Source organism: Gambusia affinis, linkage group LG10 (assembly GCF_019740435.1).
Source record: "Gambusia affinis linkage group LG10, SWU_Gaff_1.0, whole genome shotgun sequence".
Taxonomy (NCBI): Eukaryota; Metazoa; Chordata; class Actinopteri; order Cyprinodontiformes; family Poeciliidae; genus Gambusia; species Gambusia affinis.
Genome location: NC_057877.1, coordinates 2,758,846 through 2,779,564, shown reverse-complemented (window position 1 = coordinate 2,779,564; position 20,719 = coordinate 2,758,846). Strand labels below are relative to the sequence as shown.

Genomic DNA, 20,719 nt, shown 5'->3' with positions numbered 1-20,719 from the left:
CAAATAGCATCTCAATGCTACCCATGTAGCAGCAGAAGAGATGCTGATGTCAACGTCCACAGTCCACACTGCAAATGACCCCATTTAAATTAGTTGAGACAAGAACATCCATCTAAACTAACCACAGATTAGAAGAGCACTGATCACAGAAACAGCCAATAGGCACATGGTAACTGTAGGAGCTGCAGAGATCCAGAACTCAGGTGAGAAAATCTATGTTTTGTTTCACTTATGTAAGAGTGAGGAGAAGAATTTTGGCAGCATATTACAGCTGCGGCACTGTGCTGACACAGTTGATGCACAGCAGGTGCCCTGTCTCAGCTTCAAAGCAAGGCTTATAGTTGGTTGTAGCTTTGCTAGCAACAGCTTCCAAATAGATTCTAGTTTCACAAAAGCTAAATCACCACCAACCTTCATTTCCATAAAGTTTAACGTCAATAACTACATTTTCACACCTAAGAAACAGTGAGTTGTCATCCTCCGTGTTGCTGGATTGTCCATCAAACACACAGGATCTCTCCTTTGTGGCTGTGTGCCAGACAGGATGGCAGCAGCTTAGTTGCTTTGACAAGGAGCAACTAAGCAATCCTGAAACGCTGTACAGGATTTTTGTTTACACAAACACTCTTACGTGAGCTGTTTTGAATGCGTGTGTTTATAAGTTAGAGCGACAGGGAAACGCAGAGAGAAATCAGAGGCAGCAGAACACAGCAGCTGCGTTTCCATTACAAATATGTACAAATCTTTGTCTATAATCTATATGCTGCTGATGTAAGATTTTGTTTTGCAATGTGGTATTTTCAATAAATTAAATTAAAACCACACGTGAATAAGATTGTTCACGTGAAAGTCATTAAAAATGATGGAAGCGACGGATGTAAACAGTGATATGAGAAATCCAGAATTCAGCCATGGTGCAAGAGCTCATCATCTGTAAGCCAATCAGAGGAGAGGTCAGTGTCTTATTCAGGGTTGGAACAACAAGCCCCGCCTACTGGGAGCGACTACGTATGCAGCATTTTGGGGGAAATTTTAGTCGCCAATTTTACAGAGGAGTTATGGATTCAACACACCAAAATGACACACAGCTTCCTATGAACTGTGTGATGCTGTGAGAGCTCTGGTGGAGCCAGTGGCACATTGTTCGAAAAAGACAACAGCAAACCATCATCCTTCTACTACTTCCCGTTGTCTTCCTTGTGGTTTTTGACAGTAGTAACATTTTTATATATTTACTTATTTTTTAATGGTTGAAAAATACTATCAAAGTAACTTTCTATTTTACCACGTGTCTTGTGAAGTGAAAAGTGTTTCCGTTGCCGTTTTGCGAAATACAATTTTGCTTCACTTTGTTATGGCTGAAAAACCATGTCATCTTAGTGCAAAACCTTTTTAGCAAAAAAAATGACATATTTCAAAATTGCCTTCTTTCTATTACACAAGTTTCTTTTTGTCATTTATACTGGTGCAATTTTATGGTCAATGGAAACACAGCTACTCCCTTGGTGGTGACAGTAGCTGTGTGTTCCACCTCACAACACACTTGTACAAGCTCCACCCGTTGTCATGACAGCAGCTTGTAGTTTGGATGAAAGGACGCCTTGACAAGGCATTCTGCAGGTGTGCCTCAGTAAACGCTCTTCGGGACTAACGCACCAGCCTCACCTTCAGCTGCTTCTCCTTCTTCTTGCGCACCTCCTCCCACTCGTTGACAATCCGCCCCCACAGGATCCAGGTGTCCTCCTCCAGGTGGGACAGGTTGGAGGAGGCCGAGGAGCTGGACACCAGGGAGGAGCCGCTGTTTCTCCGGGAGCCGTTCATGGAGCGCAGAGACTTGCTGTCCGTCTCCAGAAGTCTAGAATTAAAAATATGGAGATGTATGTTGTCAATTAGGGCTGAAACTAAGCATTATTTATTATTATTATGTATATTGTTGCAGTGTTTGACAAATACGATCAGGTGGAATCCATGTATGATTGAACTGAAATGACTTTTTTTGTAAAGTGCCTTGAGACGATATTTGTTGTGAATTGCAGCTACATAAAGAAACTGATCTGAATTTAATATTTTAGTTGGTCATTTTGATGATTAAATGGATAAAAAGAATCTGCATACTTTTCATTTAACAGCTTAAGCTTATTTTATACAATATTAGTAGTATACAAAAATACAATTCCAATTTATTTTGTGAACAAGAAAATAAACATTTTTTAAAACATATATAAATATTTCTACCATCAACATATGAATAACTCAGCTCTTTCTGCTCGACTTAAAATCAACACAATGTTGGACTAATTTGGTGATTATTTTTTGAATAACTGAATAGCAAAAGATTCTCAATTCTTTTTCCCTTTACAGAATGTGAAACAGGTGAAGCTAAAACTTTCACTTAAGGACTTCAGGGTAGAACACAGACAAAAAAGGTTCATTTTTTGTCTTAAATGCAAAATGTATATATTGTTTGTACAATTTTGGATTAAAATTCTTTTCGGAAAATGTCCTTTTCTGAGGCTGTATATAACAGTCCACGATTAATTAATTACTTAATTAGTTGACGTTTGATAATAAATAGATCACAATTACTTCGATTAAGTGTTTTGATCATTCAAAAGCTGTCTAAAACGAGGACATATTTGGAATGTGAGCATTTACACTTTTACATAATTTAGGTTAGAGAAATATCTTCAAGGTACATCAGCAGTAACATGCGACTCTTTAACGTGCCACTGGAAAATCAAGGGACTAATATGGCAAATGGAAATATCTTTGTATATGCTTAGTCAGAGTATTGTAAGCCTGGTCGGCCACCAGGCTTTACTTGTGCCCCTACCAGGCTAAGCATTGCTTATTTCTTTCAGTGTTTTTAAAATGTTTGCAGTTTTTTAAGACTTTATAGTTGGTATTCAGGCATTAGTCCTCCAATATTTTAATAACACAAAATTATCAAATGATATTTTCAAATTTCCTGTCCACTTTCAAAATTTTTCAACTCAAAAACACGCTGGATGAATGACTGCCCTGGCACCCAACCACCAGGCTTAGCAGGTTTTCTGGGGGAAACCTTGCTTAGTGATCAGAAAATGACTTGAGCAAGAGGTTTTATTGCGACAAAATGAAGTAAAAAGCTACTTTGCGATTCTCCACCCTCCCAAGTGAAACCAGACACTGAAGGAAGCAGCTATAAACCTGCCCTTTCTAAAATTAGTCCCAGGTAACTTGCAAAGCAAAAGGAAGACAACGCAAACTGGATCTTGTGTTCACATCAAGGATGGAAACATTTTTAGGTCAGAACTATTTATTTACAAGCCACTGAGTGTTCAGCAGGGCAGCGCTGCAGGTTCAAAATAACTCACCGTGTCAAAGTTGGATGAGCTGCAAACACATCAGCCAATTAGTAATTAGTGAAGAATTTCAAGAGATGCCCAGAGAGGACTCAGTGGGAAACCAGTCCAACAGCCAGGCAGCGTGTAATCAGAAGTAGAGGTTGGCCACATGCTTGATTCATACAAACTACTCTTCTTACTTAATGTAAACAACAATCAGATTCAAGGTTCAATACTTTTCAGTAAAGAAGGAAAGAGTTTGCAAGTTTTTTTGGAGACAACTAGAGTTTGATCAGGAAATGATTGGTGCTCTGCCTCATGTTTACTGCAGCCGTTACTGATCTAGGAACAGCAAGTGGGGAACAGGAGCTCCAACTTCAAACCATGACACAGAAATCAAACACTCCGACACCTGATCTTGGAAAAAAGAAAAAAAAAAAAAAGTCTGAGGTCTTTCCAGTGCAGCTTGTGAGGACAGTGAGTGCTGTTCCAGAATGGCTGGGGGTTCCAGACAAATTCAGGTCATGTAGGACAGAGAACTGAGCAGAAAATACTACAGACAGAATACCTCAGAGACTGGAGGAGTTTACACTTTGTAGAAAAATTCTTAAACTGCGTTTTACAGATGAACCTGAACCTGCTACGAGCTCTGCTAATAATTCACCACAAATCAAACAGTCAGAAAATGAAATAAGTATTGTGGACTAATGATGATCAAGCAAGAGATGCAGCAAATAAACACCAATTTTCAATTAAACTTCTACCCACATGATAAATAAGATACTTTAAGCTTTAATTTAATCTCCACTCCCATTTTCTGCATTTTAAATCTGTATAAAATGAAGTAAGACCACCTTACCAAGATAAACTCAGAATTTTCTCCTCATTGCTTTGGGATTTCTTCAAAGCTGACACATCTGGACTTAGACAGCGCAGTAGTGAGTGCTGGATTCTGTTGTTCTTGTGGCAGGTCAGGACGAAGCTCAATACCCTTTTATCTGTTCTGCCGGGTCCAAAGGCCTCACCAAGCACACAAACCTGCGGTAAGCAGCTGCAGTATCTCTGATTTGAACACCAATACTAAAGTCCTCACTGTAGCTGCAGCAGCTGGTCTCAAAGTTCCATGATGACGAAAAGATTTTACTGTTAGCATGTTAGCAGTTAGCTGGATGCAGGAACAAACAAGATAAAATTAAGCTTTATTGAGTTAATTTTGATTAAGTAATTAATTAGATTTTTAATGCATTAAAATGTTTTTACCACAATTAATACCAAAATTAACCACAATTAACAAAAATGTTCAAATTTTCAACATATGAAAATTCCAGCAGGAACTTTTGCATTCATGCGTTGCTGGTACTCCCGTAAATGTGACACACAGGCGATATTCGTAAACAACGATGGACAATGAAGCTGCTTTTCTTGGGACTTAATTTTTGCCACAAAAATGTATCTGACTGGACAAATCTATTGTTGTGTTCTAGTTTTGCTAAAAGGAGTTAGCCTATCAGTGAAGCTATTCAAGCCTAAAATAGCATCTCAATGCAAAGCATGTAGCAGCAGCAGCAGCACGCGAATGTCAGCGTCCACAGTCCACATTTCTACAGACGTTCCATGAATGATCAGGAGTTCCTGAAACTCTGGAAAGATGAATGTTTAGTTTTGCACTTTGCATCAGTGTGGTGGTTGAATAACTTAAGAAACAAATTAAAACAACAAATACCTGTGTTGTTGAGCTCATATACATGTTTATTCAATAATTTAGCTGAATTTTTTTTAATGAAAATATTGGTCATTTTATCAATACTATATGATTAATAAATTACTGACCCTGCATTTAACTTTGTCCCACTACTAGCTAATATGCTAATTTTCCATTTAACAGCATGCTACTCTGAAGGAATCATACAGGCAATACTCTGTCCACCCAAAAGAAGAAACGTGTCCAAGAAAAACTGATTTAGCTGGACAAGCATTGTGATGGATTTAACAGTGAGCAAGTGAACAAACCCTCAACAGTAAGAGTGAGTGACACACTTGTACCGAAATAGACGCTTCTACTCTCACACACACATTGCTCAGCCGTGGATGAAAAGCTCAACGGAGAAAGAATTCCCAGAGCTGGCAACAGAAGGCCGTTGCGTCATCCTCTAACAGTCTATTAATTCAATGTGGACAATGACCGAATCAGCAGGCCACAACAATGTTCTCAATTTACCACACACACCCTTGGTGATTCCATGCATACACCACTTAGCATGCTGTGATGTGGCCTTTGGGAGTGTGTAGCAAGTTATGGGTCTTCCTACAAAAACCAATCAGTTCAACAACAAGACAGGACATTGTTGTAGAAGTGATAATCGGCAGTGACATTTGATTTGATCTCATCTACAATCTCTCACTGCAGAGTAAATCAGTGTAAAGCCAGTTGAACAACAGCTGTCAGATGAGACATACTGAGGAGAACTATGTAGTCGATGACCTCGGAATGATTTCCTTACTGAAGCCCAGATTCAAATCAAAAAGCTGTAATGCTACAAAGCAAAAAAAAAAGAGGCTAACCTGATTAAAAAAGAAAAAAAAAAGAAAATGTAGTGTAAACTTCCTAGAGTTCGTCTCCAGTTAGCAAGTCACAACCTGCTAGATGTCATTCAGGTGTGTGTGGAGATAAGAGGGGGATGGTAAAGACTTCTACAGTGACTGTGTCAGGTACTCTGAGCACAAAGCCAACAAGACAACACAGCAAGATGTATCCAATACTTGGATATTCACTTTCAAATGCCAAGAAATGGAATATTTTAATGTTGTATAAATACATAAACCTTGCCAAATTAACAAGTCACCTGAAATGATGCTGATAAATTCTGAGAGGAGACAGAGGCGAAAGGAGAGGTCAGATTTTCATTAAATCCTGATGGACCGATACAAAAACTAGTGCTGATCTCGATATCCGCTATTAATTTTGCTACCATGGTCGATATCCAGTATGTGACAATATTGCATCATATGTATTTCTGTTATTTCAATATTGTGAAAGAAAAATGACCACACTGCTGACATTTCTTCTCTGTTTCAGTTAAACATCCTGCAGTCCTGCACAATGTCACTTTTAGTGTTACATGACCAAACCAAAACCCCATGACCAGCCTCCTCCAGAAACACAAAGGACAATTTAATCTGCAATATTTCATTTGTTAATATTGGCCCAGTTTTACTTACCGGACCGATATCAATATATTTAAAAAAATGACTAAAATTACCCGATACCGTTGTTAGTGCTGATAAATCATGTATCTCCACAATTATGACCATTTAATAGCAGTTATGATGTAAAACTGAATTCAGATCAGTTTTATCTAAGAAGTTTGTCATAATTCACAGACCTTTCAGGGTTACAGAAGAATGACCACACATGGCTGCTCCAGTCAATGTTAGTAACTCTGCATTGCAAAAAAATATATTTTTCGGAAGTTGTCTATGTTTTTTTCTATTTTGAACCACAGAATCCAAATATGACATCTATTTTTCTCAATCAGGTCAGGTTCTTATTCTAGTCTGATCTAGAGTGATCCAATCTTCTGACTAAATTGATTATATTTTGGTGATATTATCAGTTCATATTTTTCATCCAAGAAAGGTTTGTAAATTAATTATGTTACCAACTTAGACTCTTGTAAACTGAATAATAAACACTGATAATTTACATGTAAATTGAACATTATGTCTCCATCTCTTTCCTGTCCTCCTGCTCATCACTCACTGATCCAGATTCTCAGGAAACCGATCCAGATGTGAGAACAAGTCGTGGATTTTGATGCTCATGTTGCTTCATAGTTCATAAAGTTCACCTCACTGAGCAAAACCAATGTGATTTTTAGATTCAGCTCATCAACGTGACCCTAAAACTGTTGAAAAACTCCAGACAATTATTTTGGCTATAATTAGTGTAATCAATGAACAATCAATAATCCAGGGGAGTTGTGATCGTTGCATATTCTAACATAAAGGTTATATCCCCTCAAAAGACTGATGAGAATACTTCATTAGTAACAGTATTCTTAATTTTTTATGACCACTAATGTAATTAACTTAATAATTAAGGACATAATGCTTGACTATTATTATTATTTTTTTATTATTATATAATTTTTTTTCTTTCATATCAACAAAAACCCACTAGATGCTACGAATACCTGAAGGACTACACTGGACTTTGTTTTGTGTCTGTGTATATTCACTTAAAAATAAAAAAGCATGAGGAGACAATTATATTCCCTCTCTTGGTGGTTTTAAGCATTATATTTGAATTCCTACTATAAAAACAGTAATAGTGAGCATGTTCATGTTACCCAAACTTCACCTGCAGTTTAATTCTGATTCATTTATGACTGAATAACAGGAACACTGAGTAGAAACCTTTGCACAGAGGCTTTCTTTGCCAATTGTTGACATAAAAGAAGTTGTAAACAATGTCTCCCCTGGTGGGCTACTGCAACAAAACAGTAATCATTTACTTCAAAACTAAAAAAAAAAAAAAAGGGAAAAAGACTCAACTTTTGTGAAGGATGAGAAGAGAAATTCAGTTTGGAAAAAATAAAGAAAAGAAAAAATGCCATCTTGCATCATCATGCAGAGGTAACTGAGGAAGCTGCATCAGCCAGACCACTGACCTGTTCTGCTCCTCCAGCTTGGCCAGCAGCTCCACATCGTCGGGGCTGAGCTGCGCCGGGGAGGACGGCGAGAGGGCTGGCGAGGACAGAGATGTGGAGGAGGAAGTGGCGGGGGTCTGTAGAGATGTGGGTGTGGCCACCTGGCTAGCCATCTGACTGACGGTGTGGGAAACCGAGTTCTTCACCCATGAGAGAGTAGAACTCAGCTTTCCAGCAACCTTGTCTGTCGCCACCTGCGGGGGAAAGACCACAGGAGTCTTTTTATTATGTAATCACTTTCCGACCTCACCGGGCTCGGTCTCACTATAAGTCACCGTCTAAACTTAGATCCATGCCAACCAGACGTCGTCCAGTCAGAGCGGGACGGATCGATGCAGCAGCGTAGCTTTCCCTCTGCTTTAGCCAATGTTCTGATTTCCTGATCAATACTTCAAACTGCTTGCTTGTGCTGCAGCAAACGTTAGATGAGTCAGGACTGAATCGTGACAGTCAGCAGTGGATGTTGGGTTGGTTTCATTTTAAGGCTACTTTAACAACACATTCTAGCCACTTTTCTTTTTTTTTTTTTCCAACAGATTAACAACGAGAAGTTCTGCTTTTGCTAAAGAGAATTTTTTTTGCAGAGCAGAGCAATGATTAAAATTATTATTCCCTCTCATGGAGAAAAACGCCGACAAAGGTGTGAATCCTGACACGTAATCTGACCGACCCTCAGACCTGGCCAGACACACATACATGAGAATTATGAAAGAAAATGTTTACATCTGTTTCCTTTTCAGAACCACCACTGAAAAAAAATATATATACACACAAACCCTGACCAAAAGCATACAAAGAGGTGACATCAGGAAAGTTTCCTACCTGCTTTTCCCTCCCAAAAATCCAACCCTCTCAGCTGGTTACCATGACAAAGCCGTTTTTCAAATCTCCATATCCATCAAAAGAAGGATTTTAGACGCTTGTTAAACAGCACTCTCACTCGCTCAGCCTTCTACACATTCAGCCGACTTAACAGAGTCTTGCAGTCATATGCTGATCATACTTGCAGGATGGGTCAAAGTGCTACAGTCATTCCACACAGCTGTACTTCTCAAAAAAAAAAAGAAAAAAAAAGAAAAAAAAGCCTGGCTGTCATAATACAGGAAACAAATCTAGAATAGAAAAGCAGCAGCAGTAGTGATCTATTACAGTTTTAATGCAGTAATATTCATGCACACTTTGTATATATTTTCTGATACTCAGTTAAACATTTCTTTTAATCTGAGTATGCTATTTTTAATAACTGTACATTTAAATTTTTTTTGCTGCAAATTTCCCCTTTAGTCTTCAGTGTCTTTAATTTTGTCTCTGTGTGAATCTGCATCTGCCAGTCACTTTGCTGCTGTTTTACCTCAACGTCCCCACCAAGGGTCAATATAAGATGTTTCTATCATTCTCAACTTTTTCATGTTCAACCACAAATTTTATATTAATGTGATAGAGAAACACAAATGAGTCCATAAGAATCATAGAAGAATCATAAATGTCTTTCAACATTTTTGACGAATAAAATATAAAAGTGGTTCAAGCATCTGAATCTTTGTGTGTAATTTAGTCCCAGTATTGGAGAGAGTTGGGCCAAAGAAGAATATCCTGAGGTTTAAAACACCGAAAAGAGCACAATTAACTGCATCACCTGAAAATGGAAAAAATGAGGCACAACTGCAAAGTGCCATGCATTCAAACTAACTAATCCGACATAGTTTAAAAAAGAAAATAGTGTCACAACACGCGATCGTTTTCAGAAAACTTTTTATGCAAATGAACTCACACAAATATGTCATATGTGTTGTTTTAAAAATCCCGAATGCACAGGGGGCAGTGTAGCCCAAAGCTAAAATCTTTGTTAGCCAATCAGCTGATGGCATTTATTTACTGCAAGCAGTAATGTAATGAAACTCTAAGTCTCTGTTTACCCATAAGCACACACAAACACAAATGCGGAGCTTTGTGTGGATGAAAAGCTGAAACACATTAAAATGTGTTGGTTTTCCCAGATATCCAGAGGGAAACAGGCCCCAATAACATTTACATTTTGTCAAAAGGTGCAAAAATCTATGAAGGTTCAAGCGACATGAATTCTTTGACTGACTTTTTAATGAATTCAAAGGCACAAGGACTTATACATGTTTTAAAATCTGATGTATAAGTAAGTTCAATCCTTCCTATCAACAAGTACTACATAAATGACATATAGATGAAGTGAGGAAGGCATCTTTAGTGCAACGTCAAATCATAAACTCTTCTTGAATGATTGGAGGATTATGCCAACACGTGTTGTGTGTCATTTTACATTTGTTCTCATTGTACATTATATTTATATTGTTGTGTTCTTTTTTTTTTATCTGTACATATTGATTTAAGTCTGTTAATAAAAGTTGAAGGTATAAGATGTTTCAGCTGATTAATTATGTGAAAAAAGACTTAGATTATCTCTAATGTCAAATCTGCTTCCACTTACAGCAGAAACTAGGTAGAGCAGATGAGAAGCGAAGAAAATTCTGGTTTTAAGTCATTTAAGAGGTTTTTTTTTTCCCACTGCATTCAGCAGATTGCCTCTTTTCTTGTGTAGATGACAAATGACTACGTGGTTTAGCCCAAATGTGTATTTGCATACAGAGCAAATAACTGAGATCTAATCACAAGTGTTCAACTCAGGATGCAACTCATACTGACAGGTATTCAGAGCCAAATTCATTAAAAATGGTTAAATAGTTACAGCTTATTAAGACGTAAAAAGAGAAACGGTGAGCAACTCTGTTTATAAAGAATAATAGCAGATTGTAAAAACCCTTAAATTTGTGTCCCCACCCAAAGCTTTGTGGTGCTCTGAGTCAGACTAGGATTGTCTGTGGACTTTTTCCCTGAAAGCAAAATAAAAGAAAGTGGCGCCACGTGGCTTCTTATGGTGCTGATGACCAACAGCGTTAGTGAGTCAGATTTCACCTTAAAGAACAGCTCAACATGGGCTCATTCAAATCTCATATCTAGAAAGTTGAAGGCAGCTTCCTTTGTATTTAAGGGTGTTTTCACGCCTGATAGTCTGGTAGACTGGGCTCAGTTAAGGACCAAAATGTGCTACATTTTCAGCTGGTGTCATTCTGTTTCACACTGCAATGTGTCAAACTAACCAAGTCCTTTGAAAAACTTGTTCATCTGTGGCAGAACCAAGAACCACACAAGCAAACAACTCAAAAACTACTTTAGAAGACACCGAGATCAATTTCCTTCTTCACAAAAAGTAAACCAAAAACATAATGGTATCAAGATTTTAGCAGTTGTAAGATTTCTCTTGTCTCCATTTCTCCCATTAACACTCAACTTAGGCGTTTGCTTTGGTTAGATTTATCCAGAATGCCCTGAACTATAGGCCACTTCCTGCTTTTGGAGCGGTCTGCAGTCTGCCTGGTGTTCACTTGTGCATTCAAACCACGCCAGAGTTCACTTTAACCCAAACGAGACCAAGGTTAGTAGGTGGACCAGAGTTTGATTCCACATTCACACCTCCCCAAAAGAACTGGACTTTCTAGGCAAACCAACTAGAGTCAGATTGAAAAGGACTAAACAGGGTTGGTGTGAATGTATCCTAGCTGTAGATGGATTTGAAAAGATTTCAAATTACCTGGCAGCAACTTTAAATTTAGACTTTGGTTCTGCGATGTCAGATGTCAGCATCAAAGTTGGCCTTAAAAGATATTGTGTCCAGTGAACCGAGCCGATGAAAGCAGGAATTCCCCATAAATCCTGGATGCGGGGTTTGTTGCTGCTTTTGTTCGCCAAAGAACTGAAAGAGGCCCAGAAATGCTGGGAGCATAGCTAATGAAGCTACAGAGGGTCCGAGTAATGGAACATCAGGGCAATTGGGGAAGTGAAAAAGATCAGAGGAAGAAGTGAGAAGTGTTTTTCTTATCATAACTGAACAGATGCATCGCACTAGCTGGAAAACAAACCAGGTAAAAATGGCTAGAAATGATATCTACATGTACAAATCAAAAAACTTTAAAGCTACACTCGCTCCTATCTTCATATTGTATTTCTCTTCCTGAATAACCTTCTCAGACTCTGCAATGGACACCATGGTGTGAGAGCACTGAAACCCAGGCTTGGCTCACAATAACACACTCGATGTGAGGTGGAAAGGCCTTTCTCTTCACACGCACAGGGCAGCTCATACATTCCAAATGTACAATCAACATTTCAATGGCCGGGCTGAAGGCTACTCCTTAACAAGCACTGCTAGCTTTCTAGTGGGGTAGGAAATGAAATGTTGGTCTGAGTTAAAAGGAAGATGGGTTGAGCCAGATACAGGCTAATCTGGATGAAACCATATTTAACCAAATGCTTACAGTCAAACTAAGCTTGAGGTACTTTTGAGGTATTTTGTTCATCCACTATTCCACATTGTAGCAATTAAATTGAAGTCTATAACTGCTGCTTGACAAAATATGGAAAGGCTAAAGGATTATAAACACTTTGTGTGCCACAACACTGTTCATGTGATACTTTACTTTCAAGGAGGAATAGTAAGACTATAGTACTTTGAATATGTAGTCCAACAGAAAGCTCAGCTAACAAATGAGATTTAATTAACCCTAAAAATTATGCCTAATAAAGTATACACAACAGCTAATTTATTCCTACAGATAAAGCTGTTGCAATAACCACTAAAATCAACTTATTTCCATGATTAGTTGTTTTTCTGGTGTGTCGGTCTAAACTAGCCCTTTTGTGAATGTTGTTTAAAGAGACTTTGGTGTTCATTTGATTTGTTGTTTTGTTTATTTATTTTGCATATTTAAAATGTCTTCCAGCTCCAGTGTCAAAGGGTTAGGTTACAAATTAAAGGTTTATTAATATTTCAGATTATAATAAAGCCATTACCATTATATTACTTGAAAATTGTTTTAAAACAACATCATCATTAATTGCAATATCTTCTAGGACGATTATTGTCCAGCAAAACGTGCAAACAAACAAAATCCTAACATCATGTGGATAAATAGTCTAATGCCCCAAAATAAAATCAGACTAGGCAGCAACACTTAAGGTCTAATTAACAGTGTAACCCCACCCACCAGCTCACATGGACTGCATCTACCAGAACAACACCAGAGGAGGATTATAGAGGATCTGTGATGTGCAGTTACTAAGAATTTACACTTGTTTTGATAGTAAAAAGTATGTTGGTTTTTTAAAAAAATGCTATTTTCATCCTGTTTGTTATGAAATAAACTCAAAAGTAAGATGTGTTATTACTACTTTCTATCTCAACGCATTATTAGCCCAACCAATTGGTGCAGAACAGTTAGCAAGAGAGCAAACCCTCCGCAGCGTCACGTCACAGAAGATTTAAAGCTGATCTTTAATGCACCCCCTCCCCCTTCCCTGAAGGGGTGGGGAGGGGGAGTGCCAAACTAATTCTCACAGAAAAAGTACTGAAGTTCTGCAGCAAGCATAAGAACCTCAAACAGAAAAGGAACTCACTCAAGTGTTTAATAAAGCAACTAGTTCAGGCAGCGTGACTAAATTTAAAGAACAGAAACTATTTACTCACCAGCTGCTGGGACTGAAATTTCACATTCGAAATAAAGATGGACTAGATCTCCATGCGAGCCTTGCTACTGGGGGAAATGTAATACTTGAACTGTTGTATAATAAAATACAAAATGGTAATCCTTGGACACGAGTTTACATGTGATACAGGCCTCAGGCTTCAGTGTGCTGCTAAATAATACTAGATCTTCAATTAGCTTTAGATTATCGAGAGTAATGATTTCCCATCACCAAAGGTGCCTTCACAGATAACTGACATCAACACCAGGGAATCCCTCTCCTTCAGCTTTATTCACACAGCCCCTTTTCACTGAAACAAAATTCAAAAGTGCATCACAAACACAAATCATGTCCCATCCAGGATTTGTTTGTCCCTGATAGAATTTATGGAGGATTTCCAGATACAGAAATAAAAATACCATGTATAACAGGGCTTCACCCAGTGCATTATAAGCCTGGTGGGCCAAGCTTTAGTTATGCCCCCACCAGGCTAAGCAGGTTTTTTTTGTATTTACTATAGAGTTTTTTATATATACTTGTAACAGTGATAATAGCAAAGACTGGCCAAAGAGTCTCTTTGGTGAAACGGTTGGAAGCACAATGGCATCACAGTATGGTCAGTATGTAAATACATTTTGAGGTCAGACGACTTTACCGTTCAACACACTAACAACTTCAGAGGATGAAGTGACAAGTCACAGATAAAAGACACTTTAATTAGGATGAAACAACTAAAGTGCAAAAATATTATATTTAGCACAACTGTAATATCTATGCTTCCCTTTTTGAAGACTATAGTTGTTTTTTAGGCATTATTAATAAGGTTTTCCAATAAAACATAATTATCTAGCGATACTTTCTAATTTCCTGTCAACTTTAAACATTTTTTTTTTTATCAATAACTGCCCTTACCACTGGGCTTAGGAGGTTTTCTGAAGTTTCCTGCATAGGACATACTTAAAAACGCACATTGCTTTGTGTGACTCATCACCATTCGGCATTATCAGTTCTACAGGACATCACAGATATTTTGCAAGCAAAAGCAGCTTTTGAAACTCATCTTCCTCCTTTTCACAATGAGAGCAGCATGCTGAATTGCTAAACTAACACTAACACGTTTTTGTTGCATATGACTTGTTGACAACGTGGCTTGTTAAATATTTTTTATGCCCTTCAGGTTAATTATGTAAATGAAAAAAATACAGCTCTTAAACACAAGCACGGCTTTTTAAAGTTATCTTTCAGCTGCTCTCTGACCTTAATGAAATTTCTCATTAGCTCTGCATTCTTACTACTTTCCCCAGTTTTTATGCAGTGGTACAATATTTAGAACTCAAGATGATGGTAATCTAAGGTGGGTTTATCACCCACAACATTCTTGTTTATTGGATCCCCCCGGATCCCCAGTCTACAGTCTGAGTTTGAGACACAGTCAACATCTCAGCTGCACCACAGCTGAGCGGTTTAAATCCTCTGCTTGTTCCACATATCATGTTTCCCTCTCTGTAAAACATGCTCATCTCCAAACAGCAAACAGAGGAGCGACGCGTTCGCCTCTGCTGCCCAGGTTCCTTTTATGGCTCGACGGTGCAGAGCGCTGAAATGGGGATCTAGCGTCAAATTCAACAGTAGTCTCTCTTCCAGAAAGCGCCACAAGTTACACGGCATTATCGAGAAGAGAATCCGCTTAAGCTGAACGAAGACGTCGATTTTTGTTGGGGGTTTTTTTACCTTTTGCAGCTAAAATGGCGACTTATACTTTATTTTATTTTATGGGGTTTTTAACAAACATCCACAGTCTTAAGAAGTCTCCAGCTGAAAACGCGTCAAACACTATCGACATCACTGACAAGCCGCAGTTCAAAGTAATACTGCGACAAACCGAGTGTAAGAGTTAAGTAATAACCATTTGTATTACTTGAGCGCAATGTCACAGTATCGCCTTTAAAAACAATGGAATAACTTTGAGTCTGTTAGTGAGTAGAAGTCAACTCCAGTAAATAGACCGAGCCCGGAAAAAAAGCAAAGACATCCTTTACCTTGAAGCGTTTTCAGCCAGCAGCAGTAAATGTCTCCTGTTTCCCATGCACAAAGATAAAGCTCCACTAGTCAGAGAAACAGTTCCGCTCGGAAACACTTTACGTGCGTACATAGAAAATTAGGACAAGCCAATGCGGCTAGGTTTCTTCTTGAAAAGCTAGCCAGCATTAACTTAGCCCGTTCCCATTGACTCCTCGGTCCAGCCCATGCAGCCGTAATACGTGTACACAAATGTCTCCGACCCACAGACACGGCCTCGACTGTTTACATCCTAACAGAGCATGCGCCAACCTGGTGTAACACTGTCACCAAGCGGTCAACGTGAGGAACTGCAATCCTGGAACTTATTGGAAAGCGTTGCCATTGAGACATGAAGAGAAAGCACGACATTCTTCAACACAAAAGTGCTTTTTTGTTTAACAGATAGTTTGATTATTTTCAAAATGGAGACCAAAGTAAATTTAGCGAAAATGGGCCAAAACAAAGTTGAAGCATCTCAATTTTGCATACAAGCACAATAACTGATGTTGCCCTCTGATACACATTTATCTACAGTTTTAATGGCTCTAATGATTATTATTTTTTTGGGTGGACCACAACGACGCCTTTTAAACTCACAATAGCATACCAAACTTTATCATTAACAAATTAGAGCGAGAAATACAATTTCTACAGACTTCTCAATAGTAACTACATTGTCACATTTTTTCTGCTAAAACAAGATTCACTTTTTTGGTGAATCCTTCGGTTTTCCTTACCCTCTTTAGTCTGTTTATGGCAAAGTGTCTAAAGTCAGATTAATAAATCTGACAAATGCAGATGAATATTTTTCTTTTATTTTTGTCAGATTTTCACTTAGGCCTACAAATAAAATCTTTTTATAGTACTACTACTACTAACAACAACAACAATAGTAAACTTTAAATATTTCTCTTTTATTAATCATGTTTCTGTTTTTATCTTGAAACAAACAAAAGAAATCCCTTCATCCCCCATTTCTTAAACTTTGCTACATACAGAAGCACTGACCTGTGATCCTAAAGTCTCACCTGCCCACACATGGAAAAAAAGTCAACTCAAATGTTTTCAAATTATGTCTGTCTTTTAATAAGGGACCCTTTTTATATTGGGATCTATTAGAATTAGACTACTCTGTTTCATTAAAAATGTAAAGTTTAATATATATCTGAGCAGATGAAAATACAAAATTCTTAAGAATTTAGGTTTTTATTTTTGTTTGTTTTTTGTGGCCCTAAAGTGCTTTCAGCTTGACAATTTTGGCCCTCGTGGTAAAATGGTTTAAGACAGGGGTGTCAAACTCCCCAGTCTTCAAGGGCCAGTGTCCAGCAGTTTTTAGATGTGCGACAGGTACAAAACACTGGAATGAAATGGCTTAATTACCTCCTGTTTGTGTAGATCAGTTCTTCAGAACCTTGCTAATGACCTAATTATTCTATTCAGGTGTGGTGCAGCAGAGGCACATCTAAAAGTTGCAGGGCAGTGGCCCTTGGGGACTGAAGTTTGACACCTGTGGTTTAAGACCTTTCCCTGTCTGAGCAGTGACTGGGTCAGAGGTAGGGCGTAGGTAGGCTGAACATTATGATAAAAATGATGTCACACTCTCCAGAAAACATCTCAGGGTCACTTATTAATTTGCATGCGTGTTTTTGGAGTGTGAGAGAAAAATGGAGAACCTGAAAAAACCTCACAAAAAATGGAGAACCTTTTACCACCCTGTCCTTATATAACTGCTGATATGAAGGTTCTTCTACAAAACCAAGATAGCCTAAAGCAAATCAGTAGTCTAAACAACTTGTTTACCCTCTCATTATCTATCATAAACACACTATGTGAATGACTCAAAGGCCATCAAGGAATGAATTGTGTCAGAGCAGCTATGGGAACGTTGTGATTTCATGTTTTTGACCGAAACAGTCTGAGGTGACTTCAGACTTAAATGTTCAAGCGACATGAAAACTTTCACAGAACACTAAGTGGAAAGAAGAGATGGGAGCTTTTTCCTCAAGGGTCTCAGGATTTAACACACTGTTAGGTTAAAGAAATTCTAGATTTCCCAAAATGTGGTCCACATTTCTTTGGTCTAATCTAATATTCTAATTTTAAATGTCATGTTTTCTTTAGTTGTAAGTAGAAAATCATCATAGTAACCAGAATAAAGGCATTCAAACATCCATCTCTGTGTTGTTAACTTATATAATGTGTTTCACTAAAAGTTCAAGTAAATAGACTTTTGAATAAAATTTGTTGAACAGGTCAGCAGGCTGTCTCATCAAATGCTATTTTATGTCCTCATGTTTATGCTTTGTTATTTTCTTTTTGTTTTCTCTGATGCCCCGTAAAGAACTTTGGTTGATTGTGTCTGAACAGTGCTCCATAAATAAACTTGCCTTGCGATTAAAAGTACAAATCCCAACTTGAGTTTATGATCAAATAATCTCAGTTTGTACCTTAGTTTTCAAGTTATTTGGAAAGAATGATAAGGACTTATGTAATGTGTAACTAATCAGTGTTCCTATATTAAAGTATCTTACCTGGAGTTCATCGCTGAGAGGAAAGAAAAACGTCACTTCTGTTGGAGCAGCGTGGAGTTTCAGGCTGTATGGTATATCTGGCTGATCTTTCATTGAACTCGCATTCTAAAAGCAGTAAATGCTATTAATAAGTGAAAAAATAAAACCCTACTAAAAATCCATTCTTAACCTAATCAGAATTCACTAACAGTGACTTCACAGCAGCCACAATTAGACGGCTTCCCTCACTGTCTCACAATGTGAACAGAAACTCTGAGTGAAGGAAACCTGGTGAGGAATAAAGGAACTCTGGGGAAAATGTGTCTGTGTGACTGCCTAGGTTCACATACCGAACAGTCCTCAAACCTACTTTTCAGGTTTTAGGTGAGAGCAGGCATGACGCATGTCTTTTGTTGGCTGCTTGGACACTCCTCTGGCTCAGGAAGGAGCTGGCGTTGTGGAGAGACGTCACGACCGAGAGCGGCCCCATCGATCTGATACGTCATTCTATCTGCTGCGTCTCATCACACTGATAACGTTACGTAACCAGAAACATAAACACACAAGGGTTCGAGGTGAAGAGGGCTGAAGAAGTTGAGTCATGGAGAGAATTAACTAAAAAACTGAGTGGAACAACATGAGCGCAGGCATGTTTAGCCTGACTTTTCATTGCCTCCCTCTGTTGTGTTCTTACTATCTTCCTTTTTAATGGCAAAATACTTTTTTTTTTTTTTTTACAGTGCCTATAAAATATTTACCACTTTAACTGCTTTTGCAAATCAATAATTTTCAAGAAAACTGTGCTTTTTTGACCAAAAATATAAATATAAAATCTAACCCTTCAATGTGGAAGTGAAAACTGATTTCTCCTAATTAATGACAATTAAATAAATAATTTTATGTAAGACAAGTGATTGCATAAACATTCACCTGCTGATAGATGAAATAGCTTTTTTGACCAAAAAAATGCTGAACTGTGCTGAGATGTGAATAGACCTTTCCACGTCCCCCCACATATTTTCAATTGGATTAAGGTCTGGGTTTTGACTAAACCCTTCAAAAACATCCAGCTTTTTGTCCTTAAACTATGTCTGTGTAACTTTAACTGGATGCTTCCACCCGTTGCCTTTCTGGAATAGAAATGTTCTCTGAATCCCCAATTCTCTTGCAAGTGTCTGTCTTTTTTTTTTTTGTCAAAAAAGTCACATTTTGTTGGTCCTGATTAATTTACAGAAGCAGTAAAAAGCATAGAAATACTATGCTTGGAAATAGTATTTTTTTCCACGATAAGAATCAACTGGGTGAATACATTATATAGTGCTGTTAACATTTCAGAGTTAACAATCAAAGATTAGTCCTCAGGAGGGATGTCAAGTCAAGAAACTGGTTTAATTCGTAGTTCAGTACATTATCTGTTGCCACCAACAGAACAAAATGCTGATATAATGGAACAGCATGTTCCCCTTTCTAAAACGTCGCTCAATCAGATCAGCTGAAACATTTCTGTCTTTGTTCCTGTTTTAGATTGAATATATCAGAAAGATAGGTGTGGATTATTCACAATAAACAAAATGCTGTTGTACATTTTGGTCAGTTGCTTGGGCTGCACGGTGGTCCTGGGTTCGATTCCCGGCCCAGGGTCTTTCTGCATGGAGTTTTCATGTTCTCCCTGTGCATGGTGGGTTCTCTCTGGGTTCTCCGGCTTCCTCCCACAGTCCAAAAACATGACTGTCAGGTTAATTGGTCTCTCTAAATTCTCCCTAGGTGTGTGTGTGTGTGTGTGTGTGAATGGTTGTGTGCCCTGTATGTCTCTGTGGTGCCCAGACTTGCGACCTGTCCAGGGTGACTCCACCTCTCGCCTGGAACGTAGCCGGAGACAGGCACCAGCAAGCCTCCCGACCCCATTAGGGACAATGGTGAACAGAAAATGAATGGATGCTATGGTAAGACCTCAATAATGTGTTTTTGTGGACATGTAATTTAGAATGTATTCTGGATTCTGTATAATTTTTGGTAAGAAGCTTCATTGTTCTGATTATATTTTCTATCAACTGAGCTATTTAGAGGCCAAGAAGCCAAAGTAAACACTAAATCATCGCTGAATATAGTGTTGATATAGAATAGTAGCTAATAGTATTAATTTCATGCATTATATATATGAAAAAGAAAACTTATTTGGATTTTTTATTTATTTATTTAAAATTTGTTATTTTGTAATTGTGCCATTTATTTATTTATGTATTTATTTCATTTTACTTTTTTAAAATACAAAAACTTACGCATAATTTCTAAATATTAATTAATATCAGATTTTCTGACTCAGTACTAAAAGAGTCTTTTTGTGTCATTTCTTTGATGGTTGCTTTTTCCGTTTAATTGGGTAAAAATATGTCAAAGCAGTGCTAATCTTACTTGTGTACTATCTTCCAGCCACCCTTGCTCATCATGATGAGCTGCCATGCTTGACCTTTAAATGTTTCTTCTTGTTGTCAAGGCCAAATAAATCATTTTATTATTCTCTACAAAACTTTTCCTCCAGAAAGCTTTTAGGTCATCCATG

At 38.0% G+C, this 20,719-nt stretch overlaps 1 protein-coding gene across 7 annotated transcripts in view; it reads right to left on the bottom strand.

The window, feature by feature from the left end:
- Positions 1-18,370, bottom strand: part of evi5b (ecotropic viral integration site 5b) — a 46,431-nt gene extending 28,061 nt beyond the window's left edge. Inside the window, exons 1-3 of one of the 7 annotated variants that reach the window (XM_044128562.1) lie at positions 18,181-18,370; positions 7,997-8,229; positions 1,657-1,855 (exon numbers count right to left, since the gene is read on the bottom strand). In XM_044128562.1, the coding sequence (XP_043984497.1) occupies positions 1,657-1,855; positions 7,997-8,229; positions 18,181-18,273 (525 nt within the window). In that variant the 5' untranslated portion in view covers positions 18,274-18,370. Of the gene's footprint in view, positions 1-1,656; positions 1,856-4,185; positions 4,291-7,996; positions 8,230-8,857; positions 8,879-15,627; positions 15,862-18,180 lie in introns of those variants that run through there. The other 6 variants (XM_044128566.1, XM_044128563.1, XM_044128567.1 and 3 more) reach the window with 6 other exon arrangements.
- Positions 18,371-20,719: the final 2,349 nt, after the last annotated feature.